The sequence below is a fragment of the Oryzias latipes genome, chromosome 7 (genome assembly GCF_053564925.1).
Source record: "Oryzias latipes strain Hd-rR chromosome 7, Olatipes_Hd-rR_3.1".
Lineage (NCBI taxonomy): Eukaryota > Metazoa > Chordata > Actinopteri > Beloniformes > Adrianichthyidae > Oryzias > Oryzias latipes.
The window spans coordinates 20,963,370-20,986,403 of NC_136243.1; the positions used below are offsets into that span (position 1 = coordinate 20,963,370).

At 59.4% G+C, this 23,034-nt stretch overlaps 3 protein-coding genes across 6 annotated transcripts in view; all 3 read left to right on the forward strand.

Moving 5' to 3' along the window:
* Positions 1 to 1,882, forward strand: part of LOC144994101 (uncharacterized) — a 32,094-nt gene extending 30,212 nt beyond the window's left edge. For all 4 annotated transcript variants that reach the window (XM_078950561.1, XM_078950562.1, XM_078950563.1 and 1 more), the window contains one exon: positions 987 to 1,882. In XM_078950561.1, the coding sequence (XP_078806687.1) occupies positions 987 to 1,823 (837 nt within the window). In that variant the 3' untranslated portion in view covers positions 1,824 to 1,882. The remainder of the gene's footprint in view (positions 1 to 986) is intronic.
* Positions 1,883 to 16,831: 14,949 nt separating this feature from the next.
* Positions 16,832 to 20,857, forward strand: LOC144993914 (uncharacterized). The gene is made up of 2 exons (XM_078949840.1): positions 16,832 to 20,603; positions 20,689 to 20,857. Exons 1-2 carry the CDS (start codon positions 16,896 to 16,898, stop codon positions 20,719 to 20,721), a joined length of 3,741 nt encoding a protein of 1,246 aa, XP_078805966.1. The 5' UTR covers positions 16,832 to 16,895; the 3' UTR covers positions 20,722 to 20,857.
* Positions 20,486 to 22,553, forward strand: LOC144993915 (uncharacterized). The gene is made up of 2 exons (XM_078949841.1): positions 20,486 to 21,533; positions 21,635 to 22,553. The coding sequence occupies exons 1-2, from the start codon at positions 20,762 to 20,764 to the stop codon at positions 22,411 to 22,413; spliced, it is 1,551 nt and encodes a 516-aa protein (XP_078805967.1). The 5' UTR covers positions 20,486 to 20,761; the 3' UTR covers positions 22,414 to 22,553.
* Positions 22,554 to 23,034: the final 481 nt, after the last annotated feature.

Genomic DNA, 23,034 nt, shown 5'->3' on the forward strand with positions numbered 1-23,034 from the left:
CCCTCCTCTGTCCCCCCTAAACCGGACACCAGAAGATCTCTAAAAACGTACCCGTAATCGGGAGCCGGCCCGGGAAGAGCTCGCTCCTCGGGCCCGGGCTTCACGTCCATCAGGGTGCAGATGTACGCGCTTACGCGGTTCTCGTCCTGCACGCTGAGGGAGGTCTCCGCATCTGGCACGGAGCACGAGATGAGCTCCAGGGCCTGTTCCCAGACCCCGCACTTGCAACTCCCCGCGCTATGCCCCGAGAGCTCCATCAGCCAGCCCGTAATGGCGAGCGCCACCACCGTGTGCAGAGAGGCCACGTTCCGGGAGCTGGCCTTTACCAGGGCCAGGTACTTAAGGGGCCCGCCGCGCACAGACTCTGCAGAGGCGAAGGCAGAGAGAACCATCTCCTCATGCCCACGCCACTCATGCTGGCTCATGCAATCGTGCACAAAACGTCTCGGCACGCTGTTTCCGAGGGCAAGGGTCACTGCCTCCGAAAGCTCCACAGGGACGCGCGGGGCCGAAGCCAGAGCTTCTCGCCCCGAGTGCTCGTTCCTCGAACTCAGCACGTAATGAGAGACGAGCGAGTCTGTCACCAGTATTCTCGCGGGCGAGAACGACACCACCTGACTGTACGCCGTCCTCAGTTGCCCGATGTCCATCTCGACGAACAGGTCCATGTTGCGGCGGAACGAAGCGAGGGCTACCATGAACTCGTACCGGGAGAGCAGCAGCTCCCACGGCATGCGCATGAGGCTCAAGAGTTGTCTTCGAGCCCTGCGGCACGCGGGACAGAAAGACATGTTGACAAAGCGTAACCTTCGTCTTACTCGAAGGGTGATATTGCAACAAGTGATGATGATGATGATAATGATGACGATGATGATGATGATTAAGAAGCGGAATGTGATCGTGTTGAGCAGCCAGCGGTTTCCTATGTGCAATTCGTTTTTCGCCACAAAGTACCTAAACCTGCTTTCTCCCCCGTCTCTTTGCAGATCATGTCACTGGACGAGCTGGAGATACGTGACCTAGATCAAGTCACCAGGGTGTACGCGGCCCTTTTGAGCGCTCACGTCAGGCTGCTCAAAGTCCTTTTGCCCTCAGCGCACTGGAAAGAGGTGCCGGTGGTTGTGGTGTTTGAGCAAAACACCTACGTGAACGCGCTGGCCGACCTGAAGGAGCTGCTCGAACACGCTCTGGCACGCGCTGGCTTCAGGGTTCTCTTTTACAGCAAGTGGTCCCAGGTCAACTCCAGGTACATGCTGGGGAAACACGTCAGTGCCAAGACCAAACTGGCCATGGTGCTCAGCACCGTGTCCGCCATAGAGAGGGACGATCTGGGCTACTGCGAGTGCGTCATGTCCCTCGGCTGGGCCGTGCTGGCCGAGGCTGTGGGGAAGGGCAGAGCCGTGGAAGCCACCCTGGGCGTCTCTCGGGGCGCCGGCTCCAGCACGAGAACCGGCTCCTCCATGGCCGTGCACATGTACAGGAGGTCGAGGAGCGGTATCAATTTGGCCACGGACACGACCGCTCGAGCTCTGGAGATCCGAGACACCATCTCCCTACCCGACAGCAGGTTGGCCGACAGGTTGCACGCAGAGCACGGGAAGCGGCTCTTGGGCAAACTGAGGGAGGAAATGGCTGCCGTCTCGATCAAGGAGTCAGCCAAGGGCAGCGGGGGGACCGTGGTCACCGGAGGCAAAAAGTCCAAGGGGGGCGAATACACCAGGGACGACGTGCTCTCCGCGTTTCTGCTCCTTTGCCACACAAGAGACGAGATTCACGGGGGAGAGAGCTCCGTGAGAATATGCGGAGAGGTTCATTGTACGTGAAATGCAGCTGTGTTTTGTTTTGTTTCACCTCAATAAAATGAAAAGGGAAAAGGCTCAAACGCTTGCTGTTGCCGGTGGTCACGTTTCTTTATTTCATTTTATGTCCCCCATTTCAAACTCCCGGCGTTAGGGTTTCGAACCCATGCTCCCCCTAAACCTTTCACTGCACGAGCGTCGGGAGCTCTCGACAAACCCAAGCACACTGGTTATCAGATAGCAGAACCTTTATTGAGTCTCATAAGATAAAGATGGTAGCGAAAATGTGAACAGACACACACACAGCAAGCAGAACTTCAATCGTCGTCTTCAAACACGACGCCTTTAGGCTCAGAGAAGAGGGGGAAGGAACCCGGATCGAACCAGTATCCTTCTTCGTCGATGGCCAGGCCCAGTCCTCGCATGTGGTCTACAACGTCTGGGTGGTGCCACCGGAGTGCTGGGTCGTAGCGATCATAATTTTCTATGCTGCTGTCTTCCTCATCGTCATCGGAGGAGCTGTAGATCTCGCTTCCCGATGAATCGGACGGGGGGCTCGAAATCGATCCGCGGCTCTGCGATCCCAGGGTTCGACGAGAGCTGGAGGTAAAGGACGCTGTCCGGTTCGGCCTCGGTCTCCTCAAGGCCCGAATCGCCGTCATGCTCCGAGCGGGCCATCTCTCTGGGCGAGAATACGGGAACAACACCGTCTCCTTCGGGACTGCGGGCCGTGGTGAACGATTCAGTGTCCGTTGTGACCGTGAAGGACGATGCCCTGGTGCGCGTCACATCCGAGGAGTACAAGTCTTGTTCTGGAGTGGTTGACATTGCTGCAGTGGCGGATGGGCTTGTTGTATCAGACTGCTTTCGTGTGAGTGTACGCTCCAGAAACAGACAAGTAGACAAGACCGAGGCTTCGTCTCTTCGCTCTTATGCTGCTTATGGGCTCAAGTAGACGGGAAAGGCTCGTCCGACCTCGTTCATCTCCACGGAACATAGACCGGAGCTGAACTTGGGAGGGTCCATGTCTTCGGTGGAGCGAGAGCTGATCACCGCGGCCTTCGCGGGTCAGCGTCCAGGGTTAATGAGCGGCGGTTTCTGCGCCCAAAAGACCTGCCATGCTCAACAGTCGGAGAGAAAGAAAGCGCAGGCGAACGCCAATCTCGCGAACCGACTGTCGCGCAGCCTGACGGAGAGGCTCAGCTCCGAAAACTCTTCTCGAACCAGCCACCTCGCCCCGAGGAGATCCACTCTGCGCCAGAGCTCATCCAAAGCCGGGTCACCCTCCACCAGGGCGAAATACGTGGCGTAGAGAGGTGCGAGGATCGAGAGCAACTCCTGACCAGAACGTATCTCTCGAGCGGAGACGTCGCATTCCTCGACGGGGGCCTTACGATTCTGGGGAGGTGCGGAAGCGAGGCCGCCTCTTTGCTTCTCCACGGGCAAAGGGTACCTGGCGTACAGGTTGTAGAAGCGGCCTCGGCTCAGGCGGCACGCGTCCCCGCAAAGCCCGATCAAGGCTGAGTGCGCAGCGCTCGAGTCCTCGGTGAGCCGGGAGCACAGCTCGGGCTGCACTTCCCAGAGAGCCAGGGCGTCCGTGAGATTGCGGTGCCTCAGCAGAGACAACTTGGCGTCTTCGAAAGGCGAGTCGACGACGACCAACCTTCCGTCGGTGGTGAGCCAGAAAGATTTCATCCCGAAGACGTCCGAGAGCCTTCCCTCGCAGCAGAATTCGGGATCGCCGTCTCCCGACATCATTACGCGGTTGAAGCGAACTCTTTCGAGATCTGTTAAAACTCCCGGCAGGCACGCGTCTCTCGGTCGCGCCGCATCGCTGACGGGAATCCCGGAGAAGAGCCAGCAGTACCTGAAGTGGATTTTGAGCGGCAGCACGAACTCGCTCACGGCGGCCTTGCAGGGACGTCTTTCTGCGTCGCGGGTTCGGAGAGCCCAGGCACTGTGCGCGATGAGCTCCGCCGGACACAGCGCCTCACCCGCTGCCCTCTCCTCGAGCAGCGAGCTCACGCGTGGACCTAGGCCATTGCGCCTCGCGCGCCCTGGCCTGTCGAGAGCTCCGTGGAGAGCTTTGTCACCAGACCCTGATGACATCCTTTGGTTGCGAAGAGAAATCGTGCGCGATCCCGTGCCTGGCTCCAGGCCGCCGGTGCCTTTGGCTGTGGCTGTGGACTGCGTACGGCTCAGGCTCTACAAGGATCAGGTCGAGGAGGAGAGCAGGCGCTCCGAACGGGAGAGGGTCTCGGAATACAATCGGCTGATGACAGACCGAGTGGCGCAAGCCGTCTTGATTCGCGAGCTGGGTTTGGAAGGCGCGAAGGCGAGGGTGCGCGAGATACGGGCCTCTGGAAATCTAGAAGGGGACGCCTCCGATCGCCTCATGTATCGATTTCGGCGCATGGTAGAACGGGTGTTTGAATATTTCCAAACGAACGGCATGCGCATGGAGCCCTTTCAGATGGAGCTCTTGAGAGGAGTCGTGCTGGGCGTCACCGAGGCACAGTTCGGAGACGAGCTCTTCAGGCACAAGCACGCCCTGCTGAGCACGCTGAACCTCGCGCCTCTGGGTTCCGAGAGCTACGATTACCAGGACCCGGCGCGCAGCCACCTGCACGAAGTGGAAAAGGAGTTTGCTCGATACGCCAACCCGTACACCCTGTGCCTCGCCCCGAGGCAGTGCGGCAAGAGCCTGGCGATGAGGCTGATACTGGCGGCGGTGCTCTTGCACTTGGACATCAACGTCATGGTGCAGGCTCAGAACAAACACATGTGCACCACACTGAGGCTAGGGGTGGAAGCCGCCATGGAGGAACTCCAGAGACTCCCATCCTTCCTTCAGACCGAGAGGACCGTGAGCGTTCACGGAAGCCCCGAGAACCGGGTGTACAGATTCGATCCCGGGTACAAGGGCTCGTCCTTCGCTCACTTTCTGTCCAGCAGCAACGACGTGAGTGGGCACTCTTTTACTAGTCCTCCTCGTCCGTCCCTATCTATCTCATTCTCTGTCACCTCGCTCCTTCTTCTTGCTGTCTTTGCTTTTTTCTTTCTCTCTCTCTCCTTTCATTTTATTTCGTAACACCAACTTCAGACATCTGTGCCAGGTAAGTGACTCTTTATAAGGCTCCAGGATTCTGTTTCACAAACATTTTGCAGCCAGGCTCGCATCAGGTGTCAAACTAGTCCAGGGGATGGAGCGACGACAGGGAGACGAACCTACGGTCTACAGCAACATCGTCCGCAGGGACGGCGTGTACGTGCCGATCGGCCTAGACCCGTACTTTGACGTCTCCATGTCGCGCAGGCTCGAGTGGTTGAACAGCACAAATGGAGGCCGAGACGTCCACCCGGACGACAATTCGTATTTTGCGCAAGAAATGGTACGGCTGGGAATGCCCAGAGAGAACGATGAAACGGGTATTTCGCAGGCCGCCCAAGGCCGTGCTCCCGCCGAGCCCACGGGGCACAGTCGATGTTTCTCCTGCGGCATGGACGTGGTCGTTGCGGCGCCAGGCGAGACCTATCTGAACCAGCACGCTTTCGTCTCGGGAGGCGCTTGCCCCGTCCTGACTTCAAACTACACACCTGAGCGCATCGCCATTGAGTTGGGCCAAGCCAGGTTCACTAGAGGCCTAATCGCTCACCCTCAGGCTGTGTGGGTGCCGGCCGGGACGGACATTTCTCTGAAAGTTCATCTCACCCACGGGTTATACGTAACGTTGTCCGAGAAACTGTGGTGCTACATGTGCGGCCGCTGCCCAGGGGAGCACGGGCCTCGCTGTTATCACAAAATAAGAGTGCTGGCGGGCGCTCTACAAGACACCCTCCTAAATTCGGTTCTGTGACGGGTCACCGAGCTTCGGAGGCGAGTTCTCTAAGCGCGAGCGAGCCTCACCCTGCGCCTCGTCCCCGTCGGGCCCGAGAATCTGAGACGAATTTCACTTTGTGGATTGTTACCGAAAGAGAAGGAAAAAAAGAAAAGTAGGAAAAGAATATCAGCAACATCGCACCCTCTTGCAGAACGTCAGTCACACGATGAAGCGTGCGAAAAGAAGGGTGAACACGGCAGAGCAGCAGCAGCAGCAGCAGCGCTCTGGTCCTCTGGGAGGAACTCAGAGGCCCTCGCCTGACCGCGTGTACAAACCCGTCTGCTACCTGACAAGAGGATCTGAGGAGAATGAGTGGAACGTGTGGAACGCGTCGTCCGAAGCTGTGAACCTGCGCCCCGGAGACAAATGCTCGGCGAGGATATTGGATCGAAACTTTGAGAGCTGCGCGAGCATTGTCGTGCAAGCACTCGTAGACCTCGTCCTGCTCGGGTGCTCTGGCAGAGCCTGCGCCCTCGATCGAGATGTGCGCTTTCACACAGACGCACGCGGCGTCCTTCAGTGCGCGGCGCGCCAGGACGAGCTCACGAGACTGTGCCTGTCCAAAGGAGTGGACTGTTCTCTCTTCCTGAATTGCTACGCGCAGAAGCCCGAGGACGAGAAGGGCGAGGACTCAAGGCTCGGAGCCCGGCTTCAGGTCTTGTTTGCGCGCTCCGTGAAGGAGATGCTCCGCAGGCAGTACGACGTGACGCACCATTACCCCCTGTTCCGTCGAGCTTTGAGCCTGCACTACACGTCCGAGGTCCGGTCCGGGCCGCCCGAGGTGGAGGACATGGTGGCGCCAGGGGGGCTGCTCGATCGTAGTGCGGAGGAGCACGTCACTCTGCACGGTGTACCACTGGTGGGTTCGGACCGCTTTTCGTTTTCTCGATGGAGGTACTACGAAGAAGACGAGGACCCTGCGGAGGACCACCGAAAGGGCGAGGCTCGGGACGGCTCTGTCGACGAGACAGAAGGTGACAAACTCGACGTCGAAGAGCCCGGGAGCGCAGAGGCTGAGGGGGAGACCCCTATTAGCGGAGGAAACGGGAGCTCCCGCGAAGAGGAGGTCGGCGGCAATGATGGCGAGGACCTCGCGAGCGGCGAGGACGAAGACGTGGCCGCAGTCGATCCGGGAATCGCTCACGGGGTCGGGGAGATCTATGCCGCCTTCAACAATCTGTCCGGAACGCTGACGGACGGCCCGAAGGGCTTTCCTTACGCGTTCACTGTGTTCACGGGCGCGGAGCTACGCTTCAACGACCTGGTCGACTACTGCCTGAAACGAGCCTCGGGACCCCTGGGTCCCTTGCCCGCGCGCTGTCACTGGGGATCGATAAACCCTGTGCTCCTCATGGAGGACCCGGTTGATCGCGACACAGGGAAGGTTTCGCGCAGGTACACCGTAACCTCCAGAGGCCACCTAAGCACCCTGATCGCAAGATCATCCTCCTCGTCGCCTTGCGACCGACCGCCCCCTTGTTACAACGAGGTCTTCCTGCCGGGCAGACCCGTCAGCAGGCTGAACTTGGACCTGGACCTCAAGTGCTGTCGGGGATGCAGCGAGAAGTTTTCGAACAGGACCGACCGAGCCACCAAGGCTCGCCTGTGTCAGAACGTAGTCTCGAGCCTCGTCCTCGTCGCCGCGGAATCTGTGCTCGGGCTGGCCGGAGTGAAGCGCGCGGAGGTCGAGGGAAACCCCGAGCTTTCGGGGGAACTGTGCCGATCGCTGGGCAAGTTCGCAGCGTACCAGAGGGTGTCCACGGCCAAGGCTAAGCTCAGCATGAGGATCCTGTGGTACCTGCCCGTCGAACTGTGCAGCTTCGATGGAATCGAAGTTTACGGACGGCTGCTGAGAGAGATGGAGAGAAGGTCCCTGCGCTACTCTGTGCTCTCGTACCCGGACGACCAGTCTCAGTGCGGGCTGTGCGATCTCAGAAGAGCGGTCGGTGAGCGGAGGGCGTCCGGGTCGGGATGGCTGAGGACCGAGGACCCGAACGCCGGCTCGCGCAGGCGCTCGGCGATCGACAAAGCTCCGTATTCTTGCAGAAAGTGCGTGAGACTTCCAAACTGCAGCAAGGACGGCTTCGCTTTCGAGTACGTGGACACCTTTAACGCTCGAGAAGACTTAGAGGATCCTCGCTTCGAGGACCCCTGCGCTCTCTCTGTGGGCCTCTCCTCCAACCCCATCGCTCCCGACGTGACGTCACTCGGCGCACGCTTCGAGTGCGCAGTCGGGGCGGAGAGAATCTGGCCTGGTCCCGAAACGGAGCGACCAGGGGCCCCGGATCGAGCGGTGGCAGAAAGCGAGGCTCGGAGACTGTCCGATCAGTGGGGCGTGCCGGTGACGCTGAGGACGACCGGATCGGGGCTGGTGTACGTGCAAGCCGACGAAAAGTCTGAGACCTACCCGTGCCCCATTCACGGAAGGGTACATTCCAGGACCAAGCTTTGTGCCCTGGTCTTTGACTCACACACCAAAGCCAAATGTTTTGTGGCTTGAGGAAGGAAGACGGGTCAGACCTGCTTGTAACTGATGCTCTTAAGGGACTTACTGGGGGAAACTGGGGTTGTTTGACATCCGCTGTTTTTTTTTTTCCGTTTTTTTTTTTCTTTTCTGTTCTGTTTCTCTGCTTTGAAAATCAGTGTCTTACAAATGGATCAATACATATGTGTGAAATAATAAAGTTTGCACCAAACCCCATTTGAGTCTTATATGTGTTGCTTTTTTTTTTTGCTTGTTTTTCGAGTGTCAACATTTTATTTCGCCTAGGTTTGCACTTTGGATGCAAATGCATTGACCCTGTGAGCAAAAAAAAAAAAAAAAATAAAAACAGACGAGGTTAGACAAGAATCACAGAGGGTGCTGTTTTCTAGTCAGAGCTTTATTTGGAACGCTCAGCAGAAACTGAAGCAGCAAGCAAAAGAGTGTATGTGTACAATCGCCCAGACATCTCAAGACAGGAGACACAGAGCCTGTTGGTTTTTAGTTGGAGCTTTTGAAATGACCCACGATCGCACGGTCAGTATGGGCCCCCAAGATACACCATGTCAGCATATCTCATCCACTCATTCACATCACACATTCTTCTGGCGCTTCACCGGTCTCAAGACGGGCTCGGCAGTCGACGGGCTCAGTCCCTGTCGTACGCGCCACTCGGCCCGGCTGACGTGTGTGAATATCGCGTCCGCCAGTCGGGCGGGATAGGCGTGAAGCTCGTCCAGGGAGTGCCCCTCGCCCTTAGCGCCCCTGTCGTAGGGTCCCCGCTGAGCCGCTTCCGCGTGCTTGCGCTCTCTGAAACCCGAGCAGTTCTTTTTGCACAGCGAGGCCTCGAAGGGGCTGTTGGTCATCAGCCTCGTCCTCTTTCGGTACTTGGTGCCGTACATGCAGTAGTCCAGCCTGACGATGCGACTGTCTCTGCAGCCCGAGGTGAAGCTTTTGCGCTTGACCCAAGTCAGGTACTTGTAGCTCTTGGCGCCCCTTTTCGCGTCCATGTACTCGACAAAGGAGCTGAGAAAGTGCTTGCCGGGGTCCTCGTACAGCCGGTGAGAAACCCACCGCCTCCATAGCATGCTGGAATCCGGGTTCTCGACAAAGTACAGCATGCGAGGGTTTTGTCCATGAAAGTGTTCTATGATTTCCAGCGTCTTGGTCACCAGCGAGTCAGCAAGTCTCAGGTCCCTGGGCGTGCAGGCTCTGGTCCGGGCCAAGCTGTAGTTTTCGCACGGAGGCCCAGCGAAAACGACGTCGGGCGCGGGCCCCCGCCAGTCCCTGCTCGGGTCCCACTGCCTTACGTCCGTCACTATATCAGCCCCGTGTCTCCCGTCCATGTCGAGCCTACGCACCGTCCACCCTGCGGCAACGAAAGGCCTGCATATGCTGCCGGTCCCGTCGAACAAACTCTGGCTGGCGACGGCGGAGCCGATCGAGGAGCCCAGATGGCCAGAAGACTTCTCTGCGAATATTTGCGGAGCATGCCCGTTTGCTTGTTGATCGGTCTGCGGGTCGCAACGGTGTCGAACTTCTCCGTTTCCCTCTGTCTTTTTAGTTTAAACTCCGAGTGGGTCGGCTTTGCCGGGAGGTGGATGGTGTGTAGGGGTGTGGGTGTGTGTGGTGAAGGGTGGCCTTGGGAGTGGTGGTCTCTTTGGTGGTGGTGTTTTCTTTTTTTTTTTAAAAAAAAAACAAATAAAAGAATGCTCTCTCTTGTGTGACATTGTACTGTGTACCAATGCGAATAAAAGACAACAAAAAGACTTTGGTTTCAGCGAATGATTGGTTTATTCTCGTTTCATTACAATCACCTGCACACGCTCGTGTGAGCTCGCAAACATGTTGCATTTGTCAAACGCGGTCACAACAGTTTCTCCAACTCTGGCTGACTCTTTTCCTTCTTTCGCTGTTTTCTGTCATAACTGCGGTGAAGGGTTTGGCCACCCTGGACTTTTGCCACCTTCAATCTCCAAAAGTCGTCCGTGCTCATTGTTTTGCTGGTAGATTTCCTTGCTGACAGATTCGAGGAGATCTGGGGCTGGAGCTTCTGCTTCGAACCCAGGTCGACCCCGTCCTCTACGCTTTGGTGGCCGAGGTCCCGCTGCTGCTCCGATGCTCCTCCGCGAGCGAGATCGGACCACCATCGGAGGGATGCCGGGTCAGCCTCGGGGCTCGAGAACCCGAGGCGCTTCCGCAGAGCCCCGTCGTCTTTCGGAGAGGCGAGTTTCGTCCACCAGGCGCTTCCCGAACTCCCCGCGGTACCCATCCTCTCCCTTATTCCAGTCTTTGGTGTATCTGGAAGAACAACCTCTGCAACCACAGCACGATGTTGGCGATCACCAATGCGGATAGAAAGACCTCCAGGAGCACCTCCAGACAGCTCTCTGAGCGCACTGGAGTCCTCGGGTGCATCATCCTCTTCTCCCTCGTCCCGTTTGTAAATACCATCACGGTCAGAGTGCGAGCGGCGCCAACGCTGTCAAGAGAGCGCCAGCTGCGCGCTTCTGGTCACGCACCAGTAAAGCGCCAGTGCCGGAGCGCCACAGGCGAGGGGCTCGGGATCCGAGGCGTCGGTCAGCGCGATGTGAGCCGTGTTGTAGGCGAGCGCGACAGTCGTCAGCGCGCACCAGAAAGAGTTTGGCGCGTCGTATCTGTCGCGAGGGTGGAAGGGTGTGTCCTGGAGCTGCCCGAAGGCTCGCTTCCCGTAGCGAGCCGCGTCGTCGTCCTGAGGGGAGACCGTCGACAGCTTCTTCTCCCTGTACACTGCCACAGTTTCCCCTTTGCTCGTGTTTGAGAGGGCCAGGTGTTGCATGCGTCTGTGCGTTTCGATCAGGCAGGCGAACTTCGTGCACACACAGGACGCTACCGATGTTACGGCCGCCACCGCAAGTAGGGTCTCGTATCCTACGATCCACTGGAAACCCCGTTCCAGAGGGTTGCGGATGATCAGTGAACAAAAGATGAAAAAAGAAAGCCCAAACCTCGCCCCGATTGCGCACAATCCCATTCTCGCTTAGCACAAACGGGTCTGCCTGAGCAGTCCCAGCAAACCGACCGCATTAATCCACAGGAACAAGCCGACCGTGCAAGACCAGAGCGGCGGCCAGGCTCTACGGCCCTCTTCCCAGCAGCCAGAACGAGACGGGTCCGCGCAGTACAACCAGGTGTACGTGTAGGCAGAGAACAAAAGTGCGGACAGAAGGCATTTGACCCAGAGGGGAATGACCCGCAGCGGTTGAGCGATGACTTTGGGGTCCGCTCGAGAGACCAATGCTCTGGAACTGTTGGCGGCCACGGCGAGGCCTGCGATCAGAGCCCCGCAGACCGTCAGGGACCAACCTGCCGCGGTCGCGTCCAAGGTCGGGTAATCCCAGAGCTTCACGGAGTGGGATAAGATGGCTAGCATGCTCGCCGCGTTTGACGCTCCTTTCAGCGCGCAGACTGCAGAGCGCTTGGCCCGACGCAATCGCTCACGCGTGCGATTGAGCCAGCACACCACGGGGGATAGATATAGCGGGTGGACGCCGGAGGTCAAGACCGCTCCTCTGTTCAGTGCGGCCGACGCGATCAGGTCACAATCGGGCACGAAAGTCCTCGGCAGCATTCTCCAGCTGCTGTTCTCGAGTCCCCCCCCCCCCCACCATCGTCCGCAGCGTTACGATCGTTAGTCGGTCAGATGCGCCGTCTGAAACCCCAAGCTCGAGGGACCGGAGGCCGTCAGCCTTCGCCTCACAGCTGGCACGCTGCTCTCACCGCGTCGGCCGTGTTTCCGGCCAGGTGCGAATCCTGCACGCAGGGCATCGACGCAACTTCTGCACCGAGCTCGCTCATCCGTTCGAAAACCTCCCGGTCGTGGGTGCGCCACGCGCAGTACCCGTTGCACCTGAACGCGTTCCCGGACTCTGTCCCCAGGTGGACGTAGTGGCAGCATCTCGCGTTGCGAAAGTGATCGAAGAGCTCGTCTTCGCTCGACGCCCAAATCAGACCCAGAGAGGCACCCGCGTTCTCGCCCAGCCGAGTGTCGTTCGCGCCGGCCGCCGACTTGGCGATCAGGTACAGCCTGGATGCGCTCGAGCCGTTCTTGCACGGAACGGTCGAGTTGGTCACGTCGCCCGTGCGATAGAGCGTGCCCGAGCACGAGGACACGCAGCCCACGAGCTGCAGCGCCTCTTTGACCAACGACGGTTTGGAAATCACGCAGTGTAGCAGGTACCAGAGGTGCTCGCTTCGAGCAGGCACGTCCCCCAGAGTCAGCGTGATCACGTTGTTCAGCAGCGAGGTTCTCACAGCCTGTGCGGGAGCAGCGCCTGTGCGCGCGTTCGTCCATTCCCTGTTGCACCTGACCATGTCGTGGAACCGTTTCAGGGACCTGTTCCATTCTGACACGAAGATGTGTATCGGTATCGCGGGGATGCACAGCTCGCTTTGGCTCCTCGCGAAGCTCCGCATGCACCTCACGGCCATCTGTGCGCTACCCTTTGCACAGTACGTGTTGTACAGATCCACTATCGACGCATACTCTTCCGTGCGAGCTGCGAGGGGAGCCAGCTGCACGCAAAGGTCTCCCACTTGAGGCGCCTGCTTTACCGTGGAAGGAATCATCTGCGATGCGACGTAACTGAAATCGACAGCGCCCATGGCCATGTTATCGCAGCTTCTCTTCCAACAGGACGAGGCGCCCGTGTGTACCGCGTCGTCGTCGTCAGCCTCTTCGCAACGCGAATGTTGCAGTTGCTGAACCTGAGCCACCGTCACAGAGGGCAGGTTGAGGGTAACGCAGATCGAGTTCGCCATGATGCACTTTGGCAAAACGTTCGAACCGTGAGCTGGTCGTTAGTGGAAAGCGTACAGATCCTGAGACCGAAGCCCAGGAAAGGCATTGCGATTGCAAGTGCTGTTATACGCAAACGTGTGTTCATTTTTTAATCTTATTCGAGCGGGAAGTGGAAAGAGAACAACAGTGTGTGGAGCGTTCAAAGAGTTTTTCTGCTTTATTTCTTGTAGGAAAAAAAAAAAGTAAAATAAAAAAGCAAGTCATACAAGCCTACAGACATTCTGAAAATGTGTACAAAAACATGTTATGCAGGGTCCCGGCCCCGGTAAGCGGAATCATCTGTGCACCGAGACCGCAGAAATGAACTCTTGCAGCGTTCCGTGAGAGTCAGAAATGCCGGGCACCTCTCCGGACGGCCTCAGAGTGTAGCCCGCCTGCTGCTTGTTTTTCGCCGCCGTCGTGTCTGTGCCGTTGCTGCGCAAGGAGCTAGTGGCCTCCGCGCCTCCGCCGGTGGGAGCGTCGTCGTCCGTGTCCATGGGCAGCGATCCTTCGCTGTCCCCGCTCTTTCCGGAGCTCCTCGCGAACGATCGCTGTCGCAGCTCTTCCAGTTCTTTCAGCAGCGCTGGGACGTCCACGGACAGGCTCTCGGGCAAAGGCCGCCGCCCGTCCAAGTTCCTAGGCTGCCTGTTGTACGGAGTGTCTCTCGCTAGGGTCTCCAACTCGGCGCTGGGCAAAGCTGACTGGGGTGCCCCGACCTCTTCAGCGGTCGCCTGGAACCCGCGCTCTTGGTGCATCGCATCCTTGATGCCGCTCTTGATCAAGTCGCCCATGCTCGCTTTGATCATTTCGATCATGGTCTCCCTCTTTTTCCGCGAGGCCTCCTCTCTCTCGGACTCTTGTCTGTTGTACTCCAGCGCTACCTCTCTCCTCTGTTGCTCCGTCAGGCGGTCGACCGGTGAGGGCTTTGTCTTCCCACTCTGAGATCGCGTCCGGGGACGACCTGACGCGACTTCGTTGCAGTCGTAGTCGTCGTCCTCGCAGTAGCTGTAGTGCGGGGCTCGCCGGGTCGACCCCCCCAGTGCCGCCAGAGCATCTCCCCCACGGACTCCGTATTGCGGCAGGCGCTGGCCCACTTCCTCCCCGGCTCGTCTCGAAGCGGAGAGTAGTCGCCTGACTTCTTCCAGTTCGTACCTCGACAAAGCTTGTTGCGATTGATCCTCGCGGGCCTCCATGTCCTTTTCGGACCCCCGACCCCCTCGGTCCGGTGTCGCGGCGTTAGTACGGGCTTCCTCGCCCGCACACAGTCTGTTGCTCACCCCGGTGCGCTCCGTGAAGTCCTTCGCCCCTCGCATCGTGAACAGAGTGTCGGGGTCCTGGGGCCATTTCAACCTTTGCGCGAGAACCCCGTTCTGTACCTTGATCGCTTTCAGGACGTCCTCGAGCGCTCGCAACTCGTCCGCCTGCTTGATCGCGAGCCGCCTCACGGCCTCGATCCCATCTTCCGAGCTCTCGCCCTCCCGGAGTCCGGGGTGTCCGGTCCCCTCCGGCTCCCGCGGGCTGCCCCCCTCGTCCGGGCGCAGCCCGGCTTCGAGGGCTTTGTCCTTCACCGAGCAAAAGCCCATCCTCGTCATGGTCCGAGACACGAGGTCCTTGTCCGTGAGCGCCACGCAGAAGCAGGCTGGTCGCATGGGCACCGAGACCAGGCTGCACTCCTCGACGACGGGCCCGACGGAGTTGTCTCCCACTGTTCCCAAGCTGAAGGCCGTACTCAGCGTCTCGTTTTTCCTCAGCTCCGAGAGCAACCTGGCGGTGTACTCTGTGCCGTCGCAGGCCACGCAGCAAAACAGGAAGGTCTTGTCCGCTGACCTGCTGTGAACGTGCCAGTAGCACTTTACGCAGCCGATGTCTCTTTCCGCGTCGTGCAGGAACACGGCCTTGCCGGGCTGCGGGTGGCAGGCCCCCGAGAATGACAACGCGTTCTCCACCGAGAACTCGGCCCTCGATTCGGGGTAAATCTCGTCGGGGGCCGCGCCATACACGCTGCAGACGCCCACGATGAACGAGTTTGTCCCGCGAGCGAGAATGTCCCGCAGAGCCTCCTCGTAATCCCGTGTCTCTGTCCCGTAGCACTCTCTGCAGAAGATCGGCACGAAGACGGACGGGTCAGAGCGCAGCTCCTCGCCCTCGCACTCGCCGCTATCGGCGTAGCCCACCAGCGTCATGTCGCTCTCGCTCAGCAAGGCCCTCTTCTCGTCCGCCTCGGTCATCTTCACGTACACGCTCTGGCCCTTAAGGCAGAACAGTGGTCCCGTCCGGGGGACGTAGGGGGATCCTCGGCAGTCCCCGCTCGGCATCTCTCCTCTCCCCGATCGCGAGGCGCCCATCTCATCGAGAGACGTAACCCGCCGCCGTATATAGGCGGGCTCACGCTTCGAGTGGCTAAGTGTGGCACGAGCGTGGACGGGCTCCCGCGTGGAAGATAAGATTGTCTCCCCAGACGAACTCGTCGTCGAACTCCATGAGTCTCTCCAGCGCCGGCCCCGAGATGTGAACCACGTTCTCGACGGTGCAGTAAGGCGGGGTGCCCGCGAACGGACAGGCGCCCTTCCCCTCGGCCGAAAGTGCAAGCTCCGCCAGCAGCTCCGAAAGACGACCGGCTTCGGCTGGCGACAAGCCGAACGTCCCGCGCAAGTAAGACCTCGTCCTGATCCGCTCGAACTCGTCCTGGTCGAAACGCGGCACCTCCCCGCGGGACGGTTTGCACCATTTACACCTCGCGCGGTCTATCACGGCTATCGAGCGCTCCGAGCTTGTGCGGAACACGCATCGCCTGTGCGCCGGGATACCCCAGAACCACGGGTTCGTGGAAGAAAAGAGCGCCCCACGCACGGTCGACCTGTCGCTCTCCATCACCCCCCAGACTCCTCTGGATGGAGCACCGGGCTCCTCACGGCTCGCGAACGATGGACTCTGAGCTCGGGCCCCGCCCGTCTTCACGCGGTGAAGCCTCGGGCCGTCCATGCCGGTCGACGCGTCACGGAGCGGAAGGCGAGGGGGAAAGGACCAGGGTGCCGCTCGGGGGACGGAGGGCCTCCGCGGTTAGTAATCGAGGCCGCGAGGCCGCTGGCAGACGCGGGCGGTACCCGGACGGCCCGCCGTCGTCGTCGTCGAGCGCCGAGAACGAAGCGTCCCATGACTCGCCGGGCTACTTGTCGAGCATGGCCTCCGAGGCCATCTTTCAGATGTTTCCCGAGGCAGGGGCCTCTGACTTGACGGAGGGCGAGTTGCGCAGCGTCAGCGAAGCGGATCAGTTTCTCAGAAAACAGTATCCCATGCTTCACATGAACATAAGCGGAGGGGAGCACCCCTCGATCAGGAGTCTCTGTTACGAAAAGGAGCGCTCCAAGTGCCTCCTGTGCGAGAGGTTGGACAAAAACACCCTCGACTCCATCGGAGTGCTCGAACCGCAGGAGGTGGCTCCGTACTTGAAGTCGTGCCATCACGCTTTCACAAGGAAGCAGATCAACCTTCACTTGGCCCACTGCGCGAGAGACGACGAGAACGTCGCCGGGGTGCTGCGCAGCATGACCCTGGACCTGATTTCGGGCTCGTACTCCCTGGCGAGCCAGGCGTCCGTTCGCGTCATGAACCGCGTGCGCACCCACATGGGTAGACTTTTCCTGGTCCCTGACCAGGCCGTGGCCAAGGTTCACAACGACGCGGTGAAGCAGTTCATAGGCTTGGCCGCCACGTGCCAGTCGCTCATGAAGCGCAAGCAGACAGATGCGGACAAGGGTAACGGCGACCCCGCTCACCCTCTCCTGTGAAGAGCGAGGCCGGGCTTCCAGACTCCTCCCGGGGGGGGGGGGGGGGGGGGTGGGGGGGAGGCGTCGAGTATTAGCGCGCACCTTCTCGAGCCGGTCAACGATCGACCGCCTCGGAAGGGTGGTGACATGCTCGCGCTCGTCGCCACGCTTGCCGTGTGGCTTCTTTGCCGAGCCCGAACCCAAGCGCCCGCGGACTACGAACCTTACGGGTATGCTCCTTACGCGTGGATCTCCGTGACGAAATGTGGCGCTCACACCGGCTGGTGCATGGGCACCAGCCAGGGAGGCTTCGCCTTGCGCAGGATCGGCTCTCAGGAGGGTGAACGGGACCAGTGCACGCATTATTGCCCGGGAAGTATCGGCGCCCTGTGGAGAGACACGCGCGGACGCTCTCCCGACTTGACCAGGTACCAGACGGAAGGCGTGATGCTGGGAGCCTACGTGAAGAAGCTCGACAGGTCCTCGTGCGTCCCGGTCCCGGGGGGGTTCGGGTGCTCCGAGCGGGTGGTCCCGCATGCGCCGCTGAACAGGATATCGGCGATGCTGCACGCCAGCCCTCGCAACAGAGACTATTACTTCGGGGCGAACTCGTCGGCCGAATGCGACCCGGGAGCTCAGTGCGCGGCCTACAAGCTCATGAAGAGAACGCTGCGCGCGCCCGAGGCCAGCAGGCGGTGGCCTGACTCGGACGACGTCCTGGCCATCCGCAACTCGGCCTACGCCTGCGTGCTGGTGTACGTCGGCCTGGGGGACGCAGAGGCGATGGGCGCCTGCCACCAGCAGCTGGGAGACAACTGTTTCGAATCCAACGGCAACACGTTCTGCGTGAGCAGCTCGGAGCACGCGAGGCCAGGTCTGACCAACTGGGACGGCCTGGCCTCCGCTCCGTTGGCCATGTGTGAGATCTCCAGCGTCGACGACTTGGCCGCCCGCGGCCCGGATTACTCGCCGACGCCCGAGGATATCAGAGACTTTGTCGCACCCTCCATGTGTGACGCAACTGTCATCTCGGTGGAGCGCGCTCTGTACTCCTCGGCCGGAGGCTACTTAGCCGTAGCTCTAGACGCGGCCCTGTTCGCCACGGTGGCGCAAGCCGGCCACGTCGTGGCAAAGGTCCCGTTTGACGAGTGCGTGGTCCCCGTGTCCCCGGACCGAAAAGAGTTCCCCGCGGTCCTGGAGTCCGTGGCCGAAACCCTGTCGAGGGTCAGCACCTCGGTCTCGTCCACGGCTTTGCTCTTGGACGCCAGCCGGTGGGGGCTGACGAACTGCTCCAAGTCGAACTGGGAAAGGCGTCAGTTCGGCAGAGTTGCGAAGCTTGCCGCGTCCGCCCTGCACAGACGAGGCGTCCGCAAGTTGTTCCTCGGACTGCCTCCTTCTCGCGGGCTGCTGGCGAGCACTGACTTCTTGGACCTGGCCGAGTTCGAAGCGTTCGTGACGCCGCGGGGCCGCGCGGACGCGAAGGATCCCAGGCACTGCCAGAACGCGTGGGTGAGCCCGAGCGGACAGAGGACTGACGGCGGCGACGACGAGCGCTACGCCGTCGTCCCCTACCTCATGACTCTGCTCAGGACAGGAGTCCGAGCAAACAAGATCGTCTTCACCTTATCCCTCACCGGAGGACTAAAGCTCAGCGCTCCTGAGGGCGCGGGCAGGTGGGAGGTGGAGGGCGGTCTGCCTTTAGCGGACCTGGAGACCAACACAGCGCTCAGGTGCGAAGAAGACCTCAACACCAAGTGCTGCTCGGGCTCCAGCACCACGGTCTGGGCCAGGGGAGTGATGGTGAACGTGACCGTGTCTTCGACGTCTTTCGAGACCCTGAAGCGGTTTCCCGAACTCGTGGCCGTGGCCTTCGGCGTGAACCAGTTCATGATTGCCCCCGTGGACTCTGACTTCAAGCGTGGCGTGCGTTCCGACATGCCCGCGATACTGGGAATCGCCTCGGCCGTGCACAGGCTGAGGGACTGGAAGAGGCAGCAGATGGCGGCGGGCATATCCACCGCGAAGGCCGGAGCCGCGAAGCCCTCCAGGTTCGCGAGGTCCGCCGAGCTCCGCACGCCGCCGCCGCTGCCCTCTACGAACGAAAGACTGCCCGAGCTCGACGAGCTGGGCGACATCGTGATCACCGTCCCGGAGAGCGCGTACAAAGATCCGGCGTCGGGTTCCAAGAGCTCCCTGGATCCTCGGTACAACGTGGGTCTGAGCCACACTCTGGTGTGCCCCGGCCTCGTGGCCGTCCACGGAGCGCTCGGGGTGTTCAAGGAGCCCCACAGGGAGATGTACTCGACCAGCTACGACAGGATCTACGTGGGGAACTTGTACGCCATGGAGTCGTGCACCCCCGGGGAACCGGACAAGCGGGTCGAGTCGTCGGGCAGGCCTCCGCAGGTAGCGATAAACATCAACACCATGGTGCCCACGACCGATCCCAATCACTACACTGTGGGGATCCTGGACGCGAAAAGGTTCGTCGAGTACGCTCCGCCCGTGAGCAGGGTGTGCACCGCGCACAACACGGGAGAGAGCAGCCAGGGCCTGAATCTAGTCTCCGTGGACGACAGCTACGCGTTGGACAGGCCGGTGGTGGAGCACGATCGCGGGGTGATCGTGAAACCGGCGGAAGCCATTCACTTCGTGTCCAACTTCACCCCGGGCCTGGACTACATCAACCTGAACGTGAGCTGCGTGAACTACGACGTGAGCGCCCTCAAGCCCTGCCTGATCTCGGTCTGCGGAGGTGATGACGGCTGCCGGAGAGACTACGGCAAGCTGTGCGATTCAGCGCACGAGATCACAGACGATGCCCGCAGGGCCGGAGACCTGATGAGAGAGGGTCTGGAGGAGTTGGCCGCGCAGGAGCGCAAGGCCTCTGCGTACGCCCTGCCCGACAATGCACCCTTCCCGGCACTCGACGGGCCCGAGCGACGCCGCACGAGGCACAAGAGGTTCCTGGGCTCGTTGCTCGGAGGCGCTGCCCTGGGTCTGGCATTGCACGTGTCTCAGAGAGTGGATCGCTTGGAGGTCCAGATGGACTCCGTGAAGAACGCGTTCACGAATGTCGCTGGGCAACTGGTGGAGGTGAGCAACCGGCTCGACGCCAACGTGGCGCTGATAGACGGGAGGATAGACGAACAGGAGAGGAAGATGAAGCGCAACACCGAGATCGCCAACAAGAACTTTGGACTCCTCAGGGACGCGATGAAGCGCAACACCGAGGCAGCCCTGCGAGACACCAACGTCAAGTTCTCCGTGATGGCCAGCTACCAGATGTGGTACGCTCAGATGCAAAGCGTGACCCATCAGATGACGCAGGCTGCCATGCACACCAAGTTCATGGCCAGGGGGGTGGAAAACTGTCTGAGGCAAATCGCCTCCAAGCGCTCGGGGAGCTGCCCCAGTGGCATGACCGTGATGCGCGATCACCCGGGTCTGTCCGAGTTCCCGACCGTGGGCGCGGCCCTGTACAGAAATCGAAAGCTGTTCATCGTGCACTCGTTGCCGAACGCCGTGGAGCGCGCCGTGGTCCGAGGGATCATACCAATGCCCAAAATCAGCACCGATGGCGTTCCCTGTTGGCCAGACTACGATGTCTGGCTCATAGACGGACGGTTCTACGAGCCCTCCGAGTGCCACGGAAAGTACTGCAGGAGGCCCGAGCTTCACGAAAGGTACAGGAGGTGCGTCGAGGACCCCTCGGAATGCAAGACCGTGTGCGGAGAGCGAACGCTCGCTCCGCCCGGGGGAGATCGACGTCCCGGAGTCCGAGGAAGGCGTCGAGGTCGCGAAGCGAATGGACGAAGAGCTGCACACTGCCATCTGGAGCATCAGCGGCCAGCCGTGGGTATCCCCGTCGATCCTGGGAGGCATGGTTTGAAGGTGATATTCACAAGTTGTCTTTTGTGTCACTGTGGGTGCGTTACAGAAACCCCTCCAGATATTATTTGACTTCGACTGAGGACGAGGAGTACGGTACGCTGGAGGAAGAAGCCAGCGCCATGCTGTGCGAGAGCGTCATCACGAAAGCGTACGACGACATCAACTTGATCACGTACCCCGATTGCATCGAGCCGCGCGCGGCGGAACCCCCAAACGGTTACCAAGTTCCTCCTCGGGTCGCTTCGACTTGCGCGGAGACGATTGAGCTTCCAGGCTCTCTACTTCCGCCACCCGAGACGGGTGACGAAGATCTCGACCATGGAGGGGACGGACGCCCGAGCTCGCAGCCTGACGTCGAGCCGCCGAAAGACGAGCCCGGCGCAGCGCTGCAGAGTGAGTCTCCAGGGCTCTGTCTCTCCGTGGAGTCCAACCGACGCGAGCCCAGGACGCCCGCAGAAGAGGAGCTTGCGTGCTGGAGCGCAGAGGGCAGCGCGGGGCCGCGCCCTTGGGACGGCATCCCCGGCGTCTCCCTATCCACGCTCGAAGATCTCATCACTTGCCCATCATGCAGACGGGTTTTCAACCGTGCGCCGGTGTGCTGCGGGTATCTCCTGCAACTCAATCGACCCGTGCAGTGCCTCTGCGGATGCGTCCTGTGCACGCTGTGCATCAGAGCGCAGGGAGGCTGCCGAAAGCACTGGGTCGTCTCCGAGAACGGAATGGTGAACGCCACGGCAAACGCGCTGGCTGACATGCCGGAGATGGAGGCTGTAGGAGCTTGGGAACTGGAGCGAGAAGGTAGCGACCGCTTCATGACGAGGATCGAAAAAGAGGAATGCGTTGAAAGGATGTTGGCCGAAGGGTCGCCAAGTGACGAGGAACTTCAGCGAGGTAAGAGGCACACCCTCTAGCACCTCGACCTTGCACAGCTTCAAGAGTCTGACTTTCCTCTCTCTGATTTCTCTCTCTCTTTTTTTTTTTTTTTTACGCAGCGTTCCAGACCCTGATAAAGAATCCAGCAAACGACATGTCTTTCACCTACTGGGAAAATAAGCTCTTGCCTGAGTATGATGCCTACAGATACGTTTGCATGCCTCACATCCCGGGGTTTTGGGACCGCGTGCTAGTGGGGAAATGGTGCCCCGAGAGCACCCAGGCGGCCATCGGGCCCGACGTGCACCTGCCGCGGCTGTTCGACGTGGACATGGGCACGCATTACTTTCACTGGTGCTGTTTCGTGTTCAAGGAACAGATCGTCTTGGCAGCGTGGTGCACCACCAGAGTGTGCCAGGGTGGGAGCATGAGAGTCCTCCCACTGATCGACAGTTCTTTGAGGGAGACGGTGTCCGAGGTCAAGTTCAAGAGGATGATTTTCCTCCTGCGCACGTGGTTCACCGTGCAGTACCGCTCAAGGGAAGGCGGCGGGAGCGTTGAAAGGGACATCCACGTGGTCTTGGACTGCAAGCCGCTCGATGGACCCACCATCGTTCAAGCCATCGCTGAGCTTGCCGCCCGAAGCGGAATGGAGAAAGCGGATCCCAGCTACGTACACAAAAGGGTACGACCCTTCGCCTTGGACGCAGATGTGTTTTCGGCTAAAAACGCAGCTGCGGCCGCTCTGTTCGACTACAGGCCGCTGTCTTGCTGCCAATCCCAGACGCTTTACATGAACGTGGCAGAGGAGTTCAGCGACTGCCACCGTAACTCGGAGACTGGAAATACGCTGACCCGACCCATTTGCTACGAAGGTGACAAAAATGTCTACGTATGAACATTTTTGCTCACAATGTTCACATTATTTCATCATCATTTTTTTATATTATATTTTTTTTTGAAAAAAACAGGTGTGTGGAACATGATTGCATAGGAATTGTCATCGAAGTGTTTTGCTTTTACTCTTTTACAATTTGTTTTCTTTACCACAGTTATCTCAGAGGTTTCTTTCGACAAGCAGATGTTATTCCTTGTGACTGCCATTGAAACAGCGAAGGCTTGCGTAGTTGTCTTTCTACCTCGTGCATTTCTTTTTCATAGCATGCAATCCAATCACATGAACTGTACCCTCAGCATGCAATCCAATCACATGAACTGTACCCTCTTGAAATGTAAGACTTATTTTCCTTTTGTACTTTGAATAAAATCATATTGCTGTTGATTGAAGTACGCCTACTGTAGTCTCACATCTTCTCTCTACATTTCTTGGCAAACAGAATATGGAAACAAGCCAAGCAGTTGTGTTTTCAGAAATTATTTTATTCAGAATTTGTTACAAGATCAACACACACAGACAGTCAAACACTGTTGCATTTGAAAACAAAACAAAAAAGGCAGCACAGCAAAAGAGACACACTTTATACAAAGGGCAGGTACACTAAGAAAGAAAAGAAAAGAA

Coding starts and splice junctions, on each gene's coding strand:
- LOC144993914 (XM_078949840.1), top strand. CDS start 16,896: ATGCTCGCGCTCGTCGCCACGCTTGCCGTGTGGCTTCTTTGCCGAGCC. Junction 20,604..20,688: donor TGGAGCATCAGCGGCCAGCC/GTGGGTATCCCC, acceptor GGTGCGTTACAG/AAACCCCTCCAGATATTATT.
- LOC144993915 (XM_078949841.1), top strand. CDS start 20,762: ATGCTGTGCGAGAGCGTCATCACGAAAGCGTACGACGACATCAACTTG. Junction 21,534..21,634: donor TGACGAGGAACTTCAGCGAG/GTAAGAGGCACA, acceptor TTTTTTACGCAG/CGTTCCAGACCCTGATAAAG.